General features: G+C 43.0%; 1 protein-coding gene across 1 annotated transcript in view; it reads right to left on the bottom strand.

The window, feature by feature from the left end:
• Positions 1-1832: 1832 nt before the first annotated feature.
• Positions 1833-25981, bottom strand: part of LOC110520178 (SH3 domain-binding protein 4) — a 58493-nt gene continuing 34344 nt past the window's right edge. Inside the window, exons 2-5 of the mRNA XM_021597312.3 lie at positions 24109-24332; positions 21624-24010; positions 4482-4670; positions 1833-3179 (exon numbers count right to left, since the gene is read on the bottom strand). Coding sequence (XP_021452987.1) covers positions 2955-3179; positions 4482-4670; positions 21624-24010; positions 24109-24229 — 2922 coding nt within the window. The 5' untranslated portion in view covers positions 24230-24332 and the 3' untranslated portion in view covers positions 1833-2954. The remainder of the gene's footprint in view (positions 3180-4481; positions 4671-21623; positions 24011-24108; positions 24333-25981) is intronic.

Here is a 25981-nt window from a genome sequence, read left to right as displayed (position 1 = left end):
ATGTGACAAAAGATGTGTTAAGATTAAAACTAGGCTGTCTACAGAGATCAGACGTATTTCTTGGAAATATAGTTGTTGTTCGATGGATAACGTCTAAATAGGAAAGAGATAATAATGACAGAGGGAAGCTATCATCAATTGTATTGCTTTAGCTCTTCTCACCTTCATTTCTCTGTTTCATCTCTGTGTATCCCTTCATTCCACTGTTAGTCCTTGCACTCAATTACCTGCCACCTCAAGCAAAATATAGATGACACACCACATTAGAGGCCTAAACTGCAAGCCCCATTAAATCTGCACTTTGATTGGATGTGTTTCCTGTCTGGTCACCACAAAGGGCCACATTTAGATCAGAGCTATGAGAGAAATATATAGAGAGAAATTATATATATATATATATATATATATATATATATATATATATATATATATATATATATAAATAAGAGAGAGAGAGAGAGAAAAATATATATACAGAGAGAGAGAGAGAGAGAAATATACAGAGAGAGAGAGAGAGAGAGAGAGAGAGAGAAATATACAGAGAGAGAGAGAAATATACAGAGAGAGAGAGAGAGAAAAATATACAGGGAGAGAGAGTGAGCGAGAGATAGTAGCAGGGATGGAATTAATAAGGGATCACACTTATCCCTCTCAAATGAGGAGAGAGTATATGGGTGTGTGTAAGAAGGAAGGAATTATGTTTTCATCCCTCAGATCTTTAGCGCCCAAGACAGTAATGATCTATGCATTTCCATTACTCCATCAGCTCAGACTAAAAGCTTAACATTTCTGTCCAGAGTCACTGGTTAGACCCAAGACACGTCTAAAACTGAGCAATCTCCATACTAGGCAAAAAAGGGCTATGCTAAACATTAGCATGAGAAGCTAAATCACAGGCAACTGACTAATAACCACTGAACACCAAGTTGGATAAGAGTCATTTGAAAACACCAAGACAAGCTTAAACTTGACTCCCAGTGGCACACCAAGAACTCACATCATTTTATGGATAATCCAAGATTAAACACACATTTAGAAAGTGTATACAGAAAGTTGGCTGTGCTATGCGAAGTGGCAAACTGTATTTTCCCTGCCATTGCCCGGGGGAGCTCATTACCCACCCTCAAAGCAGGGTTTTGATGCATGTCTGCCCATATTCTGTCGTAATTAATTCCAGTCCTTTTGGCTTTCTTTTCTCCTCCATTAATCTGTGTATTTAATTAAGGCCCTCCTTGTTTTTATGGTACACGGAGAGAGAGAGAGACACCCCTCGGAACCGTTTTGCTGGAGCTGTAAACGGTTTCATGGTTGCTTCAACATCAGACGTATCGAGTGATGGGAATGCTTGGCAAAGCAGAAAGTTAGATAAACAAACCGGCTGCTGGAGGTCATCCAGACTGAAACTTAAACTTCCCCCTTCCTCCTCTTTTCCATACGTGTCTCTATCTCTACCTCTTCCTCTCTTTCATGGGTGTCTATCTATCCCCCTCTCCGGTGTATTTTGACCTCTCTTTCACACCGGCTGTATCACCCAGTTAGCCATTAGACAAAGGGAAGATGGGGTGAGAGATTATCTCCCTGTGTGCCAGTACATTTATTTTGTTCTCAGCAGAACATGCTGTATTCTCTGGGATGTTGTTGGGTGGTCTGCGCAAACTGAATGCTGATTAGAAACTAAACAGTACCTGTCGCATACCTTTCTTGTCATTTCCTGCCTCTTTAACATGATTTGTGTGTATTGAAATAAATAAAAAATCAAACAAATCTGGCCTGAAGACAAAATATGGATACTGCGGTAATAAATCCAGTTATTCAGCAATCAGCATAATGAATTGTGTATAAATATTTACATTTTATTCATATTATTCTCCACAAAAGTATGCAGTCAAAACGGAGGCAAAATGTGGGTGAACATGAAGCAAGCTATACAGTACTCATCACGGAACACAACACATACAGTGGTCGAAACATATACATGATCTTTAACATAGAATTAGCATTGCACAACAGTGGTTGGACATTGAATGAGGCCATCTACAGTAGCTATATGTGAAACCATATTAACTGCTGACAAGCTTTGATACAAAATATCTTTAAAAAAGGAGTAAAAAACAAAACAACGGCAGGCATTTAAGGTTCCTTTTAAAAGAACGAGGTGATAGAGAGGCGAGAGAAGAAGCAGAAAGACTATTTGAAATATACACAGTTCTCAAACAAATGAGTTGGGGAAAAAAAAAAAATGGACCACAGCCGGAGGAAACCCTGAACAACAAGAGTGCACGTTCATCTTAACAATTACAGAGCTTTATAAATAAACGTATTCAGCTTGTTTGACACACGTGACAAAGACTAAAGAACATGGACACCATTTCAAAAGTTTATCCTCTTAGTAATGGGTCGAGTCCACAGTCATGAACGGAAGGTGTCAAAGAGTCTTAAAAAAAATGTGGTGCCATATTTAGAGTACAAAAATACATACCATGCCAGGTAGTGACAGTTAAAATAGTATTTGTGAATACTGAGACTGTAGCATTGTGTAGTTTGGCTGGTGGCAATACGAAGGTTGGTGGGTGAGGGGGGCAGTCTAGTGCTCTCGTCCTCCCGGGGGTGAGAGACTGAAGGCAGATTCGGAGGAAGCAGGACTCAGAGGGAGCAGACAGACAGGCAGCTGTTGTGCAGAATCTCCAATACAAAACAGGGAATAAGGTATGTTCTACATTTTAGGTAGATATGCAAAATGATCCAGAAAGGTAGGGTCAGGGGTTGGGTTAGGATGGTGATCGACGTTGGAAGGACAGCAGAAGACGGAGTCTGTAGGTCCAACTCAACAGTATAAAGGGGCTTTCTCTCTTCCTCGTTCTTTTAGCTATACTGATGGGAAAGAAATTGAAAGGGGAGGAGACAAGTTGCAACCTGTGAGGGATGACGATGGTGATGATGATGGCCAGTTTGGTCTAGATGGCACAGTCGTCCTGAGAGGCGGAGCTGAAGGCGGAGCTCCTGAGCATATCCAAGCAGTTGACAAGGATGAGCGTGCCCGTAAGGTGTTTCCAGCGCTTGGTGATGGGGCTCTTCATCTTGTCTAGGCCCATGTGCAGCTCCTGGATCACGTCCCGGTAGCTGTCCCCGATTTGGGCCGCCCACGTCAGCAGGAAGTCATAGGCTGGCTTCCACATGGCCTACACAGGGAGAGAGTGAAACAGAAAGAGGTGGAGATTGAAGCGACCATATTTAACTGAAAGAAGATCACATGGGACTTCCATGCTGTTTCCTGATGTTTCTATGGTCATAATTATGTTGTTGGCGTATAGCCTAGTGGTTAGAGTGTTAGAGTGTTGGACTTGTAACCAAAAGGTTGCAAGATCAAATCCCTGAGCTGACAAGGTAAAAAAATAATGTGTCGTTCTGTCCCTGAACTAGGCCGTCATTGAAAATAAGAATTTGTTCTTAACTGACTTGCCTAGTTAAATAAAGGGTAAATTTAAAGCAATTGCACATGAGAGAGCTGGCTAAACAGCTCAATGAAAATACAGGCCTAGTCCCGACACATCTATGGTTGCTAGCTGGCCTTTCATTCTATAGGTTAGGTTGCCAAAGACTTGACCCAGTCGTAAAGTATTTTTTGTTCTATATCCAGTCGTTCATTCTAAATGTTTCATTGCCATGCTGGCGGGCAATGCTCTTACCCCTTGCTAGCTAGCTAACTATGGCTAGGTCAAACAGCTAGAATAACCGCAAAGTAGCTGCATTTACGTTTGTTGAAGCTGTTTTGGACACATGTATAACAACGAGCTGATTCATGATTTCGACTGGCTGAGAAAAGATGTCTGTCTCTTCCTGACACATTCATTCTCAATAGGACAGTGGAGATCGAATTTCAACATTGAAACAATGTTGCAAATGTCGAGAGACAGAAAACATCGTCTGTACAACCCCGACCGTTGTTGCAAACCAAATGTTAGGCTAGACGCAAGGGGAAATACTGTGTAGATGCTTTTTACAGTGTAGATCAAGATAATGAATTGACTGTGCAGGGCTGATGGGACAGTAGCTGCGCAGGGATTTCTCAGATGGAACAGAAAACATTTTTGCGTCATAGGCCTACTCGTACTAAACAGATTGTTTTGTATGGTTTAGAACACGTCTCAACCAATCACAATGCTTGTTTCGACCAACCCGTTGTAGAACACACAGTACAGGGAGAGAAAAGGTCAGAGGACAATGAGGGGTGGCAATTGAAGACAACATTATGAACAGTGTGACAACAAATTGCATGCTATGTTCTGCCAGTTTAATTTACTATGGTCATGGTTATATGGGTGACATTCACTGTATATCATTCCAAAAGTATAATTAAAAAATGAATAAGCATATCTATAGATCGCAGGTAATATAATTTCAAACAGCTATGTCTAGTGTTCCATTTTTCAATATGGTTGCCAACAATGTTTCAGTAGGATCGTGCCATCCAAACCACTTACCTCATTGTCCACTACTCCATTCTTGTTTCTGTGGGGTGCCTCATATGCATCCATCTGCAGACGGGACACCTTGGCCAACCTCTCAGCCAGCTCCCTCCATCGACCGGCCACCTCCACTGCTGTGGTCAGCAGGACAAAGTCCATCACCAGCCTGGCCACCAGGCCCTGGCAGTCCATCTTCAGCAACGCCTGAGAAGGAAGACAGAGAGACAGACTGGTCAGGATAAAAAATAAACACACTGTACATTCTTATCAATACAATTCCATGAAATGACTGGCTCATAGACAAGGAGACGCTGGTCAGGACAGGATAACATACAAAACCCACATAAACAAACACACAAGAACACAAGCATAAGAGCCCATGAAATTCCATGACTTCCTCCTCTGCATTTTGTTTCTTGGCTATGCTTCACATTGCTCCCAAAACATCCTATTTTCCATCATCTGAAGTCTGTGTCATTTCTTCAGATGTATTCTAGAAGGCCTGACGGGAACTGAGCCGCTAAGCACCACCTCACCAGGAGGGCTACAGCATTCCAAGGCCATGCAGGCTCCAACTCTCTGGCTCCGGCTAGCTAGCAGTTTGATTAACTCAGCGATAGGCAAGGGAGCTGAGCAGGGGACTACGTGCCATTATGGAGCACAGCTAACAGCAGAGAACCAAAACTACACTACTTCAAATGGAGAAAGAGTGACATTTGACTGACTCGTGTGGCTTATATTTCTGTATGTCTAATTTGTTTGGAGTGTCATCCAGACCAATCCTTCAACCTTTAACCCCCCCCCCCCACCACGTCTTGTCAAGTTGGGGTGAAACTAAACTGTGCCTGTGCTGTGCTCATTGAATCTGAAAACACTATGGAATATTTTCAATATAAGCACAACCTCAGGCAAAGAGAATCATAGGGCAGGACTGAAGTGCTGCACACATGGACATTTGCAAAGTCAAATGCAGCCACACAAACAAATGCAAATACATGAACTCACAACAAACCCATGCACACACCAAAGAGCCTTCCCGTAAATGATACTCGGCAACCACAGAATACATGGTTAGACTCAACAGAGCCAGGGAGAATAAATGGGACATTAAAGTGCAGCCAACTAAAGCTCTGATTTGGGCTTTAGTTCCATGGGCAGGAATGCATGGAATGACAGGAAACCGGCAGGGAGGGGGGTTGAGGAGGTGAAGGAATGTGGTGATGCTTGTCTCTCTTACACCCCCCCCACCCCCCCCCCACACACACACACACACACACACACACACACACACACGAGGATGAGATAGTGTGCTGGATGCCTGGAGCTCCTGTTAACAGTTAGCCAGGAATGCACCGTTTCGGCCCAGATCACAGTAAAAAAGCAGAGGGGATTTCCACTTCAGCCCAGACTACATTATATAATCAGATTATTTCTGCTAAAGCAACATGGAGTTAATTTCCATTTTAGTAACTATGCAAACATTCTTATGCAGAATGATTTAGAATAAGGACATTGAACGATCCCATCTGTGTGCATTTGTTAGTATGTATTTCCGTACGTGTGTTTCTGTGTGTTTGTGTATGTTGTGGAAGGAAGAGTCCTACTGAAAGATAAGGCTTCAGACAAGCACCTGCTTCCTCTCCGAATAACAGCAACAGGAAATCCCTGCAGAATTCAAGGAGAGTACTGCCCATGTCACCTCCAGCTAGATCCCGACACAGCTAGGAGTCATGCTAACAGACAGACAGACGATGCTCCACATATAAAACCAGTTGACTGTACAAACAACGCACACAGAAAGTAGTTCAGTGCTGACCTACTACACTGTTTGCCTGGGTTGACAAAAGCAAATAATTCTTGAGATCTAGGCCCTCTTCTGACCACAAAACTAACAGCCTGTTACTGGTTCATTAAGGAAACAGTCAGGAACAAAACAAACATTCTTATTAGGTTTATATTCGTGTGTTGAACTCCCGCCACACAACTGCGCCTTCACATTATAAACACGTCTCTCGTCCTTGTTAGAACTGAGAGATGGATAAATCATTGACAGAGCCAGTAAGCCCATTCTACCATGCTCCGCTCCCATGTGCCTCTTTGTTCGCCTCACACTGTTAATACTGCAAGCTCCAGTCAAATTGCAGGGTAATCTGTGCCTGATCCCTCCCCTTCACTGTGACTTGGTGCTGAACTGTGAAGGCTTTTGCCAAGTATTACCAAAGATTATGAGGGCAAGAGCGGAGATCCAGAAATGACAGGGTTGGATATAGTCGTCAATATGTCCACTGTTGAGGGGTGAGGGGCTTGCATGGATGTGGGGTGAGCGTTTATGATCACAGAATATAATGAATATAGCAAAAGGCTTTAAGACTGAATAGGAGATGCAGTGTTACTACTGTAATGACGCATGACACACTTGACATGTCATAAATTCATGCTGTCAAGAGTTGTATGATATCCGGTCACAATGCCGACATGGTTTCAAGGAAGTTTGAGCTAACTGCCATTTACACAGCTTTAGGCCAAAGACCGTCACAGACAGCTGAAGAGGAATTATAAACGGGGTGGTTTTGAGCCCTGAATGCTGATTGGCTTACAGCTGTGGTATATGAGACCATATACCACGAGTATGACAAAATATCTATTTTTACTGCTCTAATTACATTGGTAACCAGTTTATAATAGCAATAAGGCACCTCGGGGGTTTGTGACATATGGCCAATATACCATGGCTAAGGGCTGTGTCCAAGTACTTTGCATTGTGTTGTGCATAAGAACAGCCCTTAGCTGTGGTATATTGGCCATATACCACAACCCCTCGTGCCTTATTGCTTAATTCCATACTGAGTATACAAAATATGAACAAAACTTGATCCATGACAGACTGACCAGGTGAATCCAGGTGAAAGCTATGGTCCCTTATTGGTGTTACTATTTAAATCCACTTCAAATCAGTGTAGATTAAGAGGAAATGACAGGTTAAAGAAGGATTTCTAAGCCTTGAGACAGATTGTGTATGTGTGCCATTCAGAGGGCTCCTGAGTGGCACAGCGGTCTAAGGCACTGCATCTCAGTACTAGAGGTGTCACTACAGACCCTGGTTTGATTCCAGGCTGTATCACAACCAGCTGTGATTGGGAGTCCCATAGGGTGGCGCACAATTGGCCCAGCGTCGTCCGGGTTTGGCCGGGGTAGGCCATCATTGTAAATAAGAATTTGTTCTTAACTGACTTGCCTAGTTAAATAAAAAGAGTGTGAATGGGCAAGACAAAATATTTAAGTGCCTTTGAAATGGGTATGGTAGTACGTGCCATGTGCACCCGTTTGAATGGTCCACCACACAAAGGATATCCAGTCAACTTGACACAACTGTGGGAAGCATTGGAGTCAACATGGGCCAGCATCCCTGTGGTACACTTTCGACACCTTGTAGAGTCCATGCCCGACAAATTGAGGCTGTTTTGAGGGTAAAGAGGGAGTGGCGCAACTCAAAATTAGGAAAGTGTTCCCAGTGTTTGGTATACTCAGTGTATATGCTGTGTTTTTATTCTCAAAATGTCACTGAGGCACAAGGGATTGGTGTATTGTGTCTGTGGGTGTGTCCGAGTGTGTGTGTGTCTGCCTGTCTGCATGCAACTGGTTTAGCTAAATGTCACAAAGACATCAATGCAGACATCAGTGCATAGAGACACTGCATCTTCTCAACTCCATAAATCATCTCACTGTCAAGGTGAGAATGCAACTCTGTCAGGCATATTTCTGAAAGGGGCGGTCGGGCGGGGGGGGGGGGTCTCTGCGGTATGCGTCTTTACACAGTGTCAATCAGTCTTCGAAGGTATCGTCTTCTATTTGAAAACAAAAGTGTATGAAAGCAAGATATCTCAGAGTGAGGATAGCTCAGAGTGATCATTGTCAGGCTGAGAACTGAGGGACTTCATTTGATAAATGTGATGCTTCTTGAAGAATAGCAATCTATTGTCTCTCCAGTCTCCTCCTCGTCATCCTCCCATTCCTTGGTTTTGTCTAAACTTCCATCTTTTCCCCCTCTCTTCTATCATCTCGCTCTCCATCTCCATTTATGTCTGAAAGGTTCCCGTGTCGCTCTTCCCATCTTAGCCACTCACTCTAATCTGTATCTCAGTCACAGTCTTGCCCTCTACTTCAGGGGTTCTACTGCAGGGGTCCGCGGCCAGATCTCAAAATAACATTTCATATCTTTTAAGAGTATTTCTACCAACAGACGAAACACATTTTGGCTAAAGTATCCATAGAATAATTTGAGGGTGTAATAAAATACAATGTAATATTATTAATTTACTCATATACTCTTAACCTTGGGAAACATGGGACTGGGAGGGTCACATGGGATATTGGTATCCACAGTGCTTCACCAATTATACATTTTTCAACCAGTTATAAGATCATTTTACCTAAATGCACTGTAATTTAAAGCTAGAATCCTTAGTTGCTACATCCATTTTTGGTATGGCATACCATGAAATAGCCCATTTATTCTTGAAGAACATGATTTATAAATGCCTCAGGAGCTTAGTTCAACTGTCCTACCCAATCAGAACCAGAAATATAAGCAGAACCCAAAATATAACCCAATGTTTGTAAACAATGTAAATGTAAACAAACAATATATAGCCTGAAACATTGCTAAAACTATAATTTCGATATTATGGATGGTCCGTCCTTGCATCCATAGTCCTGTCTCTGAATTTGAGAGGGGTTGCATTTCTCCAGGCCCATCCCTCAGCTTTTAACCAAAACAGAGGCGTGTAGAATTAGCTTAAACTGCTAAATGTTAACTCCAATGCCAAGAGTTGGGCCTTTAAAATGTTAATTCGCAGGGCCCAAGACTTGGTTTGTCCTGCCATGCACTGCCAAAGTCATAGTAAAACTCCTTGTATGCTATTTTTTCTCTCACTGGAGTTATGAGGGGTCCCTGGTGAATTAGCTATTACAAAAGGGGTCCCCGGCCCCCAAAAGTTTGAGAACCCCTGACTACTAAGTTCTACTTTTCCCTTTCAACTTGTACTTTCAACGTGTACTTCTCTTACTGTTTTCCTGTTCTGAATACACAAATCCACCTGATCGCCTTTATACCCTCAACCAAACAGTCTGCTGAGCTGAGATGAGAGAATTCTGGGTTCTTTTCGTGACACTCCGCCCTCTGTGTGAACCCCGTCCATTCTACCCAGACTGGCAGAAGACGAAAAACACACAAACAACGTTTCTCCAGAGAGAGACAGATATGTCGTGCTGTCAACTGTACCAGCACAGCAGTTGGCCACACCCTACTGCTGAAGGAAGGAGGAAGGGAGAGTGTTGAGCAGGAAGTGAAGAACAGAAGATGGAGTCTAGGGATGCAGAAAAAAACAGGGTCTGTGTTAAAAAATGGCAACACAGAGCTAACTGCACATGATCATCCCGATGGCCGCTCCCAAAGTCATCTTCCAGAAATAGATTGTTATTATTACTCCCAAGTGCTATCAACTTCAGGGATCTCTCGCTCTCTCTCTCTCTCCACAAATAATTCAAAGCGTAGGATGAGGATTGGGACTCGGGAGGGTCTGCTACAGAGTTGTGTGCGTGAGTGGGAACTAAATCCCTCTTAGTGCAGGACACAGTGGGGTGCCCACCGCGCAGTTTAGAACCTCCTCCAGATTTTTCCTCTTTTGCCAAATCCTATTTGAGGAATGGGTGCAATGGTGGCTCAGAACCCGCCTTAAAACTAAAGTCAGTATATATACACAAAACAGTACATAGCACACTCACTGGCCTCCAATTCGTGGCCCAACAACACCAGACAGAACAGGCAGCTCCGTAGAGTGTTTCTGCATAGTTGTCTGGTCATAGCTGAGTTGAGGTAGAGGGGCTATGTGAGGGGCAAGGGGAGGTGGTGTGGAATGCAGGCGCCTCTTGGTCCATAACTGGCACTTCTGTTTAGTCTCAACAATGAGACAGGAAACATCTGTGGGGTAATGATCCTCCACAGAGACATGTCTTTGCCCACATCCATCAGACGCCAAACGCCACGGCCATTTCACACAGACCTCTAGTCCTCAGACTGGGGTTGATACAATCCCACTAGGAGTTTAAAAGACTCAATACACACAATAAACAACAATATGGTGTTTCTGCTTATTTTAGTCTCTCAGTCAGTGACAGGGCTGGATGTTTGATGTCAGAGCAGAGATTCAAAAGCTGGGGCTTGATTTCATACATACCGTAAGGCAGGTCTGACAAAGTATTGGGTTCTTTCTAGTCGGGATTACATTAAACTGCCGGACAAAACAAAGCAAAAGAGAGTATGTGTCAAGTCAACCTTGGGAATTGTTTAAGTATTATTATTGTGCTGATGATCTTGTCCTGCCCTGAATGTTAATGTTGGGAGACATAGCTGAAGAAGCTTAATGCTGAGGACAATTTACAGTTTTAATTTCATCTAGACTCAAGTGCATTTGGCTGAAATGGTGAAATCAATAGAGCTCACTGACCGCCAAGCGTTAATGTGGTGATTATTGCACACATACTATGCAAGTGGCCATTTTGTAAACACAGGATGCATGTGCAGTTTAAATGCGTCCATAATGTTAGGACACACAGGGGCCTTAAACCTTACAAGGATGAGGGGCATAAGGGACAGGTTAGTAAACTGATTTAGAGGCTTTGTCATTTCCTTCCTATGTGTGAGTCAGTAATATAACAAATTACACAGCGAAAGGAATACAATACATTGTTAAAAGCAGGGCACAAATATGAACTTAGGCTGGGTTACAGCAGGTGCATACATACACACACACATTCCCTATGCACACAGCCAGACACACGCAAATGTGTGCAAAAAAGCAGTGGCTAGGGCTGTTATGAAGGCAGTGAAATTCCATGTGACCATTTAATCATGATAATAAGGCCTCTCCAAGCTCTGATGCTACTGACGGTCATTAGTAGCCTACCAAAATTGGTAACTTCATGGTACTCAGCACTCTATTGTCCCTCTAATCACTCTGACATCAATACAAATGTATTCTAAAATCGAATTAAACACTTAATACTGCGCAACATTACAATATGCTATGCAATTGTGCGAGAAAACAGAGTGATGGCCTCTACTAAAAAGAGGAGAATCAGCTTTCTTTAGGCTAGGCCTACTACAGTGCATTCGGAAAGTATTCAGACCCCTTGACTTTGTCCACATTTTGTTACATTACAGACTTGTTCTAAAATTGACAGTGCATGTCAGAGTAAAGACCCAGCAATGAGGTTAAAGGAAAGGTACCAAAACATTTCTGCAGCATTGAAGGTCCCCAAGAACACAGTGGCCTCCATCCACCTTACATAGAAGATGTTTGGAACCACCAAGACTCTTCCTAGAGCTGGTCGCCCGGCCAAACTGAACAATCGGGGGAGAAAGGCCTTGGTCAGGGAGGTAACCAAGAACCCGATGGTCACTCTGACATGGCTCCAGAGTTCCTCTGTGGAGATGGGAGAATCTTCCAGATGGACAACCATCTCTGCAGCACTCCACCAATCAGGCCTTTATGGTAGAGTCGCTAGACGGAAGTCACTCCTCAGTAGGAACATGACAGCACGCTTGGAGTTTGCGCAAAGACAACTAAAGACTCTCAGATCATGAGAAACAAAATGATCTGGTCTGATGAAACCAATATTGAACTCTTTGGCCTGAATGCCAAGCGTCACGTCTGGAGGACACCTGGCACCATCTCTACGGTAAAGCATGGTGGTGGTAGCATTATGCTGTGGAGATGTTTTTCAGCGGCAGGGACAGGGAGACTAGTCAAGATAGAGGGAAAGAAAGACAGGACAACGACCCTGAGCACACAGCCAAGACAATGCAGGAGTGGCTTCGGGGCAAGTCTCTGAATGTCCTTGAGTGGCCCAACCAGAACCCGGAGTTGAACCCGATTGATCATCTCTTGAGGGACCTGAAAATAGCTGTGCAGTGATGCTCCCCATCCAACCTGACAGAGCTTGATAGGATCTGCAGAGAAGAATGGGAGAAACTCCCCAAATACAGGTGTGCCAAGCTTGTAGTGTTATACCCAAGAAGATTTGAGGCTGTAATCCCTGCCAAAGGTGCTTCAACAAAGTACTGAGTAAAGGTTCTGAATATTTATGTATAAGCAATTTCAGTTTTTTTGTTTTTATAAACGTAGCTTTTTCATTATGGAGTTTTGTGTGTTGATTGATGAGGGGGAAAAAAACATTTTAATCCATTTTAGAATAAGGCTGTAACCTAACAAAACATGGAAAAAGTCAGGGGGTCTGAATACTTTCCGAATGCACTGAATATTTATTTCTCAACTTTCCTAACATTAACCACATTGCTTATATTTACAACAGGAGTATAGTCTACCTGGTTGGCATGAAAATAAACCACAGGGACAAGCATCTCCCATTCGCTATTTAAGTGCAGAGATGACATGTATTTTTTCCCGTTTCGATAATGGTCCATTCTGAATCAAAATCAAATTTCACACATATGTTATTTAGGATATGAAAAATCAAGATGAAATCAAGAATAGTCTGATTGGTGACAATATTAGCCTATGACTTGTGAATGATATATTATCACTTGTGATGACTTATGATGCCAAGCATGAGAAACCATGTTTTTCTTTTGCAACTTTTTCGAATCATCACCATCAGCATGTCATCAGACTCATTCTGATGAGATGTTCTGTCTCCTAGAGATGAACGTACTTTGGTGTGAAAAGTGCAAATCAATCCCAGAACAACAGCAAAGGACCTTGTGAAGATGCTGGAGGAAACATGTACAAACGTATCTATAACCACAGTAAAACGAGTCCTATATCGACATAACTTGAAAGTCTGCTCAGCAAGGAAGAAGCCACTGCTCCAAAACTGCCATAACAAAGCCAGGCTACGGTTTGCAACTGCACATCGGGACAAAGATCGTACTTTTTGGAGAAATGTCCACTGGTCTGATGAAAAAAATATATTACTTTTTTGCCATTGTTATGTTTGGAGGAAAAATGGAGAGGCTTGCAAGCCGAAGAACACCATCCCAACCGTGAAGCACAGGGGTGGCAGCATCATGTTTTGGGGGTGCTTTGCAGCAGGAGGGACTGGTGCACTTCACAAAATAGATGGCTTCATGAGGGGGGAAAATTATGTGGATATATTGAAGCAATCTCAAGACATCAATCAGGAAGTTAAAGCTTGGTTGCAAATGGGTCTTCCAAATGGACAATGACCCCAAGCATACTTCCAAAGTTGTGGTAAAATGCCTTAAGGACAACAAAGTCAAAGTATTTGAGTAGCCATTACAAAGCCCTGACTTCAATCCCATAGAAAATTTGTGGGCAGATCTGAAAAAAGCATGTGCGAGAAAGCAGGCCTTACAAACCTGACTCAGTTACACGAGCTTTGTCAGGAGGAATGGGCCAAAATTCACCCAACTTATTGTGGGAAGCTTGTGGAAGGCTACCCGAAACGTTTGACCCAAGTTAAACAATTTAAAGGCAATGCTACCAAATACTAATTGAGTGTATGTAAACTTCTGACCCACTGGGAATGTGATGAAAGAAATCAAATCTGAAATAAATAATTCGCTCTACTATTATTCTGACATTTCACATTCTCAAAATTAAGTGGTGATCCTAACTGACCTAAGACAGGGAATTTTTACTAGGATTAAATGTCAGGAAAACTGAGTTTAAATACATTTGACTAAGGTGTACGTAAACTTCCAACTTCAACTGTATGTCACAACCTTTGGTTCCTTCCCCAGGCGTTATTGTTTTTGTTTCAGTTTCATGTCTGTCCGTTGTTTGTGTTTTTTGTTTTGTATTATGTTTAATTTATTGATTCAATTATTCACTCCTTAAACTTGCTTCCCGACTCCCAGCAGAATAACGTTACAGAATAATCCCTCACCCAAGGGAAGCATCAGGGAGTGTTTTTTTTTTTTTTTTTTTGTGGTGGAAGTTATGTCAGGTCCGGAGCTACCGGGGAGTCCTCAGCCAGCTCGTCGGGCTCTCAAGCTTCAACCGGCTCGTCGGGCTCTCACGCCTCCGCCGGATCGTCGAATTCTCAAGCCTCAGCCGGATCGTCGAATTCTCAAGCCTCGGTCGGATCGTCGAATTCTCAAGCCTCGGTCGGATCGTCGAATTCTCAAGCCTCAGCTGGCACGTCGGGCTCTCACGCCTCATCCGGCTCATCAGATTCTCAAGCATCAGCTGGCTCGTCGGGCTCCTACTCCTCATCCGGCTCCTACTCCTCAGCTGGCTTGTCTAGTTTCTGCGCCTCAGCGAAGGCGACTGGTCCGCTGCTGATCCCCGGGATCAACCACTTGGTTGGCGTCCTGCGGGTGGAGCTGGGCACCAGGGAGGGGGTACTGTCACGTATATTCCCTCTCAGTTCGCCAGGCTCCTGCGCCTCAGCAGAGGTTACCGGTCCGCTCCTGATCCCCGGGATCGTCCCTTTGGTCGGTGTCCTGCGGCTGGAGCTGCACGTTGGGGAGGGGGTACTGTCATATATACTCCCTCTCTGGCACTCTAGGTCACCAAGCTGCTCGTTATGGTGCACACCTGTCACTCAAGTTACACGCACCAGCATGTCATCAAACTCACCTGGACTCCATTACTTCCCTGATTACATTCCCTATATATGCCACTCCCTTTGGTTCCTTCCCCAGGTGTTATTATTTCTGTTTCAGTTTCATGTCTGTGCGTTGTTCGTGTTTCTTGTTCTGTATTAGGTTTTGTTTATTGATTAAATGATTCACTCCCTGAACTTGCTTCCCGACTCCCAGCGCACCTGTTACAGGCTTGTTCTCCAAAGCCTAGAGGATTGTATGTATGTACCAGGAAGAGAATACTTTCTGTTGTAGTCGGCTTAATTATCAGGCTCAAAATCTGTTTTGCTTTTTTGTTGTCAAATGTAGATTCGACTGAACTACAATTAGTACTTGATTAACCCAGCTCTGAATTATACATCCATAGCTCAACTCCTACACAATCAGTCATGGGCAAATTAGCTAGATCACAAAAGCATATCAGGGCTGAGTCTTGAATGAAATAAAAATGCAAAATTAACAGAATGTACAAAACATACTTGATCATATGTGGTGATTAGATAACCTCATAGGCATTGCAGGTTTCATTAAAACAAAGTTTAATTTACAAGCTCGCTCCTAGATTTGGATGAACATGGGCACTACTGTTTTGTGGTTTCGCAGTAGAGTTCAATGTGTTCACCATTACCATATGCAAAATCATTTTCCATATATTTGTTTTGAAATAGAAAGTGTTAATTAATTGTGATTATGTTTCAATAGGCAATTACTACAGGCAATGCAGTTCTACCAACTAAGAAAGGGACAAAAGGGGGAAGTGGAGGGGGCAAATAAGAGGAATCTTTCTCTATTTGGGATGTGTGGATATAGGCCCATGCCTAACACTGCTGATAATTCCTTTCTTCCTGAACAATGAGATAAAATGTGCATGCCTTCAGATACTCAAGCACAAAGGCTGTCATCTCCCTCTGAGGTGCACACAATATTTGATTTCCTTTGCATCTAAAAATACACTCTTAGCTCTCCGTCAAATGATATGCAAGCGAATCAGGAGGGATTATTTTCAGTGTCAGAGAAAACACTTAATTGCCGAGAGACGTAGGAGACGGTAATTAAATTGACAGCCACATACAAAGTCTCAGAAGACCGCAATTGAAGCCCACCACTATGTAAGTAATCTATTGTTTGGGGGATAAACAGTTGCAAAAAAAATCAGTACACAAAACTCCTCGAGAAAAACCAGGGTGAACAAGCGGCAACTGTTTTGTTATTGTTGTGCACACAGGAACAGCGGCTACCTACATTGGATTAGCCTAACCTAGACATCAATCCTAATCTGTGAAGCTGGATAGGTGGATTGGTGTAGACACACTGGTTGCAAACAGTTATCCACCCGGTATGCGTTGGTTCCCTTGTAGCCTGCCGTGGAATGTGAGGATATCTTAGCTGGGCTTAAATAACACTAACATCCTCTCAGTGGAAGGAAGTGGATACTAACTTTATAGTGCCCATTTCAACTCTTGTTGCATAAGTACCAAATAACCTTGTGTGAAGTTGTTTAGATTGCAGTATTTTCCATAAATAAACTAAGAGTGTTTGTTGATGTCTTTGGTAGTTATTCATCAGGAGTTGTACATTCTATGCATGCACGGCTGGATGAGTTTGCTCTAAGTATGCCACTTGCTTTGTGAATACTTTTGAATTCTGTAAGGATATCAGTATGACTGGTTGCTGCACCATCGCTTCCAAAGGTCCATCCAATGAAGTGCATCCTATTTGCCAACATGTTCTATGTACATTTGAAAAGGGGAAAACACACCCAATTAATAGTACTGATTCTATCACATCATTACGTAGTGTACACCAAACAACTGAGCCTGAGAAATGGGAAGTGTTGTGGAGGACATGTCTTCTCCACCACGGACTCGTCTTTATATAGTTCTTCTCCTCACTGAAGTTCCCCCATGTCTCTAAATGGTTGTAATTGGTGTTTACAACCCGGCGTAAATTATATAGTGTTTATGTTCCATCCTACCTCAGAGCCTGTTCTATTATGACCATGACCTCTAAGAGACTTCAACAAAGGGATGTTATTGAAAAAAAGAAAATCATTATGTTGGCAGTGAGAGCGAGTGAGGCTGACGTTGAGTATTCTTTCTCTTTAAGTTTGTGAACGTTCTTACCCAACACACACTGTATCGAACTTGGAATGATATTGGCACGCAGATGACAAAAAAAATAAATGATTTCAAATCAACATCACATCTCAGAGGTTGTCAACACTTTGAAACATGAAGGAGAGACTACATATTGAAAAAATGTTCAATTTTGTTCTGCATAGAAACTTATTGCAGGGCCTGCTGCCAATTTTTCCAAAAGCAATACTGGGAAATACTGAATGAAACTGTCTTGAGGACAACATCTTTGCACACAATAATGTGAGAAAGGGAAACAGACAGACAAGGGTTGGGTTTGCAGGAAAGTTTCCAAGTCAGGCCCAAACCAGCTGGTTTCTGGTCTATTGGTGGGTGGGGTGAGGCTACAGTGTAAACGAGTCTTGACACGACAGGGTCAACAATGGGGACAGAGCCGACTGAATAATGCAGATGTTTAAAGATTACAACAAAAGTTATATCTGGTGTGTGCCCGCTCTTCCGTCTCAGACACTTTTGAGGGGAAACCGTCTCACCTCATATCAATGTCATTGTTACGGCGTGACATGAACTTCACCTATCAAAGAGAACAGAGAGCAAAGTGATACTCTCTGCACTCCCTCAGCAACATGAGGTGAAGAATATTCATCAGATATACTGCTAATCCATACAGTATGACATGCTTCTATGGCTCTATTCTTCAATCATGTTCAGTGTTTCCTCCATGTTCATTGAAAAGTGTCAGGGCTAAATTGCTGACCCCAACACCCAAAAATGTTTTATCGGGATGACTAAAACATGATACAAAGGATGTAGAAAAAGATAATGGAGCTACACTATATATTTTTGAAATAAGATCTTTAAGAACTAAAAATCACCAAAATAAAAACTAGACAGTCAGGGAGAATCTAAAATTCAAAAAAACGTCATGGCAGATACATATTGATTTTGTTATAACGTTTGTGTCACTCAGAAAGCATAAGAACATTGAATAAGCCATGGTAAAATGTGTACAATTGTATAAAATAGCTTTAAACCTGTAAAATGTTCTCTCCGCCCCATAGCAAAATGTGTAGAATTACAAGAAAATAAGCATTTTGTGTCTGCGTCCAAGACGAGGGCTTCTAAAACCACGCCATTGGCCGTGCCCACTACCACGCCCTCCCTGCTAACTTTGCAACTGCTGCTAAAAAACATCCTAGGGGAAACACCGATGCTAATTATTCTCGACACCAGCGGAGGCTGCTGAGGTGAGGACGGCTCATTATGGAGTGAATGGAATGGTATCAAACACATGGTTTTAATATGTTTGATACCATTCCATCCATTACACTCAATTCCAGCGATTATGATGAGCCATCCGAGCCTCAGCAGTCACTGCTCGACACCATCTACAATGGTCAAAACACTGATTATCACTTCCAAAATCAAACCAAGGACTTTTTCATAAAAAGTGTTTGACAGTATGGTTGTATTCCTGTAGGTTTTGGTTTACACATTATGACTAGAAATGAAGACGGAGCATTATCAACACAGGCTGAGCCATGATTTGCATTCACGAATGCAGCACATACAGTATCTCTAACTCAATGTTTTCGAGACAGAGGTGTGGGTTCGTGCTGTGCCAAAATATTCTGCTGCTCTCCACAACTCCCTAGTCCCCATAAGACCCTGATGCCCACGCAGCACTTATTGACTGCCCACTGGACCATAGCCTCAGGCAGCTGTAAGTAGATAAGGAACCAAAGCCACGACTGACCTGAAAAAGACCTAAGCTAGACACACAAGTATAGAGACAGATGCAGGCACAGCGCACACACAAGACCAAACACAAGACACAAATATGCACACTAGAACAAACAGAAGAAACAAAAGTGCTAAACACATAACCTCGGTTTCCATCCAATTGGCGACAGATTTTCATGCAAATATTATAAATATGCGCATTTTCCCAACCAGCGAAGCGTTTCTATCAAACTGACTGGTTGCGGATAAAAGGCTGTGCGTGATGAAGTGAACATAAAATGACTTTTGTGGTTAAATTCCCATGTACGGAATAACAAATACTAGTTTAAATGGATTTCCATCACATTTTCAACTTTACTGATGGTTTTGTCCCAAAACAATGTGTTATATAGCAAATGTGCCCACTCTGGTCTTGGCACGTGCACTCTAGCCAACAACTTTCAGCTAGTGTGTGGGTAAAGCCTACGTCTGTGTTTCCCAACTCCAGTCCTCCAGTATTCTCAACAGCACACATTTTTGTTGAAGCCCCAGACAAACTCATCTGATTCAACTCATTGACGACTTGGTGATTAGTTGACAAGTTGAATCAGGTGTGCTTGTCGAGGGCAACACCAAAAAATGGTTGGATGGAAACATGGCTATATAGAAATAAAAAAAAAGTGAATCACGCAAAAAAAAGATTGAAAGATATAGACAACCATTTAAGACTGAAGCCCAAACAGATAACATTGAACTAAAATATAATAATTTCAAACATTGCTTAGATTCGTATATGATCACGTCTCTCTATTATGCGTGGGAATACTTGGGAACAAATTTCCAAAATTGAAAATCACTTGATACTAATTTTCTGGTGTTTTTAAAAGTATTTCATGTCCAACAATAATACAAAAAAGTTATGTGTATGTATTTATATATAATATTGTACACACAATATTTATACACACATTGTAGCTGGAAACGGCAGATTTTTAATGGAATATGTACATACAGTTGAAGTTGGAAGTTTACATACACATTAGCCAACTACATTTAAACTCAGTTTTTCATCATTCCTGACATTTAATCCTAGTAAAAAAAAAATGTGGATATAGATACTTTTGTAGAGATGATCGTACTTTGGTGTGAAAAGTGAAAATCAATCCCAGAACAACAGCAAAGGACCTTGTGAAGATGCTGGAGGAAACAGGTACAAAAAGTGTCTATATCCACATTAAAATGAGTCCTATATCGACATAACCTGAAAGTCCTCTCAGCAAGGAAGAAGCCACTACTCCAAAACCACAAAAAAATGCCAGACTACGGTTTGCAACTGCACATGGGGACAAAGATCGTACTTTTTGGAGAAATGTCCACTGGTCTGATGAAAAAAATATAGAACTGTTTGGCCATAATGGCCCTCGTTATGTGTGGAGGAAAAAGGGGGGGGCTTGCAAGCTGAAGAACACCATCCCAACTGTGAAGCACGAGGGTGGCAGCATCATGTTGTGGGAGTGCTTTGCAGCAGGAGGGACTGGTGCACTTCACAAAAAAGATGGCTTCATGAGGGGGTAAAATTAAGTGGATATATTGAAGCAACATCTCAACACATTGTCAGGAAGTTAAAGCTTGGTTGCAAATGGGTCTTCCAAATGGACAATGACCCCAAGCATACTTCCAAAGTTGTGCAAAATGGCTTAAGGACAACGAAGTCAAGGTATTGGAGTGGCCATCACAAAGCCCTGACCTCAATCCCATAGAAAATTTGTGGGCAGAACTGAAAAAGCATGTGAGAGCAAGCAGGCCTACAAACCTGACTCAGTTACACCAGATCTGTCAGGAGGAAAGGGACAATTTATTGTGGAAGGCTACCCGAAACGTTTGACCCAAGTTAAACAATTTAAAGGCAATGCTACCAAATACTAATTGAGTGTATGTAAACTTCTGACCCACTGGGAATGTGATGTAAGAAATAATTGAAATAAATAATTGTCTGTACTATTATTCTGACATTTCACATTATTAAAATGAAGTGGTGATCCTAACTGATGTAAGACAGGGAATTTTTCTTAGGACTAAATGTCGGGAATTGTGAAAAACTGAGTTTAAATGTATTTGACTAAGGTGTATGTAAACTTCTGACTTCAACGGTATGTACACACACACACACACACACACACACACACACACACACACACACACTACCAGTCAAAAGTTTGAACACCTACTCATTCTGGGATTTTTCTTTATTTGTACTATATTGTAGAATAATAGTGAAGACATTGAAAACTATGAAATAACACATATAGTAACCATAAAAAGTGTTAAACAAATCTAAATATATTTTAGATTCTTTAAGGAAAGAAATTCCACAAATTAACAAGGGAAACCTATTCATTGAAATTCATTCCAGGTGACTACCTCATGAAGCTGGTTGAGAGAATGCAAAGAGTGTGCAAAGCTTCATCAAGGCAAAGGTTGGATGCTATATATTTTTTTGTTTAACACTTTTTTAGTTACTACACGAATAGTAAAACTAAAGAAAAACCCTGGAATGAGTACGTGTCCAAACGTTTGGCTAGTACTGTATAATTTTATATTTTTTTGCTCAGAAAACTTTGGGGTGGAGGGGGGGAATAACACCACTCATGAGCCAAATTCGGCTTGCGGGCCTCCAGTTGGGGAACCCTGCCCTAGGCCATTACTTACAGTCATCAGTTCCTTCTGGAAGGACTTCCTCTCCTTGCCCTCTGCATTGTTGCAGTCCTCCTTCAGCTTCTCCAGAACAGATGCCACCCTCTCAGGCTCACTGTCAGGCTCTGTACGGCAGAAATGTGTCAGTGGTAGGTTGACGTAACCCAGGGCATCAGCAAACGCCCTCCAGCTTCCTACGTTCTCCATCAGTATAGTCCTTACAGAGGCATAGATGTACGTCAGGAACTTGCTGGGCTTAAGTATTTGCTCCAGTAAGAGTGTAGTGGTAAGTTCAGCACCGCTGAAGTATATGGGCTTCACTTTCCCCACCACCAGAACATTTTTTGCATGGACAAGTCCTGTCCTACCATGATAGTAACCAATGTACCATTCCTTAGTCCACAACTGTCCCTTCAGTTTGATTTTCTCCTCGCTCAGAAGTGCAACGTAATCCCCCTTTTTGTACTCCAGTAAGTATTGGTTCTTGGTCTGACGGATGACTGTTTTGATAAATTTACCAAACTTCAGGTTGTGGATTCGTTGGTCATGGAACACAGGGTACTTGTTAGTGATGGCCAGAGGGGACAAAACAATTTTCCCTACTTCCTTCTTCTTCAGGAAGCGCCTCTGCGCAGACGTCCGTGGACCAGTCTTGGGTGGAGGTGTTGGTGTTTGAACGCAGAACTGGGCGAGAATACAGTCCTGGTCATCCTTGACCTGGACCCGCAATGTGAAATCTGAGACATCGTCAGCAGTGCGTGAGGCAATCATATAGACAAGCCGGCTAACCTTTCCCAGTTTGACCTGGAACCCCCTGACCACCCTGGCCTGCTCACTGTCCTTGACCTCATAGTTGGCCATATTGGAGTAAACCCCGACCCGAAGATCCTGTGGTCTAGCCAGGACAAACTGGTGCTTCCCCCAGAGCTGAAGGGCCACTGGAGGAGCAGAGTGGGCCTGCCTCCCCACCTCACTCACCAGTAATGTCTTTGGGGCACAGTCATGGCCGAAGATAGCCACCACAGTCTTAAAGGATGGGTGAATGTGCTTAGGCCCATAGACGCCCAGGGTGACCTTTTTCACCACGTTATCCCAAACTGTGGTGCCTGGAGCAACCGACTGTGCCTGGGCCACAACAGACACATACATGCAGGGTTCAAGGTAATCTAGACAGACCTGGACGGTGTCCCCATACATGTACGCCTGTGGGATTGGAGTGTAGGGGCCCTCCTTGCAGTCACTCCTCACACACATGACCTCTGTCGTCTGTCTGCTCTCCTTCTTCACCACAACTGACACGTTCATCTCAAGGGTGACTGTGGTTTTGGTCTCCATGTTGCTGAGTTTGATCTCCACAACGGGGCTCACAGTGGTGCAGCGGTCATTGTTGAGTTCCAGAGGCGGGTCCAGCAGGGCCTTCATGGAGATCTGCTGGGTGTCTCCAGGGGCCACGTGGCCCTCAGGGATGTGAATGCTGATGCTGGTGTCTGGAAGCTGGACAGCTCCTCCAGAACTGTCTAAACGACAGACAATGTTGGTCTCTACCGGCTGCGTTTGGCCCCAGCCTGGGTTCTGGCCCAAGGAGTCCAGGTCATGGCAGGACCTGGCTTGCTTGCGGTGATTGAGCCATGCTTCCCGGAAATCCTCTCGGCTCTGGAACTGCTCAGGCGCAGGTGCTTTCAGGCCTCCAAAGAAACTGGAGGATGCCTTTGGGGCGTCATTCTGAGCCTGCAGGATGGAAAGTTCTGAGAGACTATAGGATCGCTTGCTCCTGAAGAATGGGTTGTCCCTGCGTAAGGTCTGGCCCACTCCCAGGCTGGGGCTGATGTGGTTCAGATCAAAGATGTCACTGCCAAAGCCATTGATGTTGACAGTGCTGCTGGTGGAGTTTGGTGGGACAGAGGGTGCTGTGTCAAAAAGAAGAAGATCCACTGACTTACTGTTTTCATTACTGTTCTGATCCAGCGAACCCTGAAGGGCTCCATTGAGGAAAGGGTTGGTGGCGCTACGACTAAGGGGCTGGTGATGGGGGGCAAAGGGGTTCCCGTTTTGGGGGGCAGTGGGTTTCAGGAACACCCCGGTCCAATCTTCAAGGAGGTCCAGCTCCTTGGCTCCCTCCTCAACAGAGCAGTCTCCTAGGCTGTCGATCATACCACTGTCACTGAATGAGGAGTCCCGGTAGTTGATGGGTTGGACGTATGCTGCAGGGATGTAACCCATCTCAGTGCTGTTGTGGGCGTACCACCACTCTCCACCCGATGTGTCCAGCACAAAGAGATGTTCTCCCTTGGAGAACTTGAGGGTGGTAAAGCTGGAGGGACAGTAATCCTTAATTGCAATGACTTCCCTGGCAGTGCCAAAGGAGGCAGTGGCGTCCAGTCTTAAGGCACTGGGAGAAGGCACTGCAACAAAAAAAAGAACACCAAAAAAGTCAATCTGTTAACAGGTAATCAATACTACAACAAAATATCTCAAATATGAATAAACTTCATTAGCATACCTTTGACATCTGTGAGGCAGTTAGATTCAGAGACTCCATCACTGAGATCAATGAGTGTCCCCTCTGACTTGCAGCGTGGCAGTGCAATGTTGTTGGTCGCCCTGATTCGATGGGCGGCCATTGTTGGTTCTTTCCCTGCACACACAACCTACGTGCTCAGGCTGCTCTCCTGGGTTCCCTTTCAGCCAATGGCAGAGTTAGTCGTCAACAGCCTTTCATAGTCTCTGGAGATGAAATAGAAAAAAAAACAGGATTAACTAAATGGCTTATTTATATCTAATTAGCTTTTAGCGACACTTGACAATCTCATTAAATGGGCCTGATGCATTCTGATTAGAACAATATATCTTGCAACCTGCTCACTAATATAATTAAGAGGCACAAATAATGGATTGCCAAAATGGTGACAGAAAGTAAATATCCCCCAGGTATTTACAAGTTCCACATCCCAGAAGATAGGATTTTGGACGTGGCAATTACAAGAAAACACAAATCCCTAGTGTCTCTGTGTGTGTGGTTGGGGGTGGGTCTGACCATGTAATTTCTGCACACACAAAACACAAATTCCTCTACCTCGAGGTGGGTGGAGAGGACATTCAACGTGAGATTTCAAGGTATGCATTACTATTATTGGAATTTCATGTGAAACCCTATAGACACTGAATTGTATTAACCTCATCTCTATTTGGTCTACAACCTTGACATTATGCATTATGTTATACTATACCAAAGGCAGGTCGCCCTGAGAGAATGCAACTGACAGCTTAATAACTTTTTTTGCCTCCTCTCGTCTTTGAAATATATCCTGTTGATGTTAGCAGGGCCCTTCATAACGCTATGCTTGAAATAGTAAACCCTTGGGTCCTCCAAATGTTGTTTTAACTTTGAAGCGTTTGTGGGTTTCACTCCACTCAGTTAGTTCTCCTGTACTTTGAAAAAAAAAATCGAACCATCAAGGAGATATCAGTGAAAGCAATTTCTAGAATATGTACGTTACAAATAGTGTGTAGAGCTAATTTCCATATCCATTCCCTTCCCTTCCCTGTGAAACTTTTTTTTTATCCTTGATCATCCTTTGGAGAGGATAGTTCTGCACTGAGGGCCATCAAAAAGGACCTGGAGGAAGAAAGGGGATAGCTAAAGACCCATACGGAAACAGAATGATAAATGAAGTGCATATCCAAAAAGCTCCATTTGAATTCAAGTAAACATTTTAGCCCACAGACTTCAGACGGGAGAGCAGACAGCAGTTTGAGCTGCAGCCTAAAATAATCGGACAAAATAGGCGTGAATCACAACATAACTTTTATTATAGCCTACTTTTTGGCTAAAAACAATCTACATGAAGCCTTATATATTTTACTGCTTTTAACAAAACAACAGACCAGGTGTTGCTACTCGCTGATCCAGACCTTATCTCAGCTAGTCTCCATTCTCTTTCCGCATATTTTTTTGATGACCCAACGGCAACACACATCAGAAAAACAGTCACATCTGCTGCCTCTCCCACACTCAAGGAGAGGTGGTTTGTGTAAAGTGCCAAAACCCCATGCCTAATCTCCTGTGCAGTACGAAGGCAACAGCACACAGTGGCTTCTGACAAATGAATAGGCTTGTGGCAAAGTATACAATTTGAACTGTAATATGACTTATAGCAGTGGTCAACAACCTTTTCTTAGTCAAGATCTACCCCTCAGGATTATTTTTTAAACATGACATAGAAGATGCAACATTAACCTAATAAAAATAGTTATGTAGGAATGAGGTTTGTGCAGTAGGCCTAATATATTATCACAGCATATTGGCTGTACGCCTGGCCTGAAATATTGTTATTCTCAGACCATATTATATTTCAAAACTTGACCTTTGATTA

Source organism: Oncorhynchus mykiss, chromosome 3, assembly GCF_057628025.1.
Source record: "Oncorhynchus mykiss isolate SJ-2025 chromosome 3, ASM5762802v1, whole genome shotgun sequence".
NCBI classification, from domain to species: Eukaryota; Metazoa; Chordata; class Actinopteri; order Salmoniformes; family Salmonidae; genus Oncorhynchus; species Oncorhynchus mykiss.
This window is presented reverse-complemented; position numbering and strand designations above follow the sequence as displayed.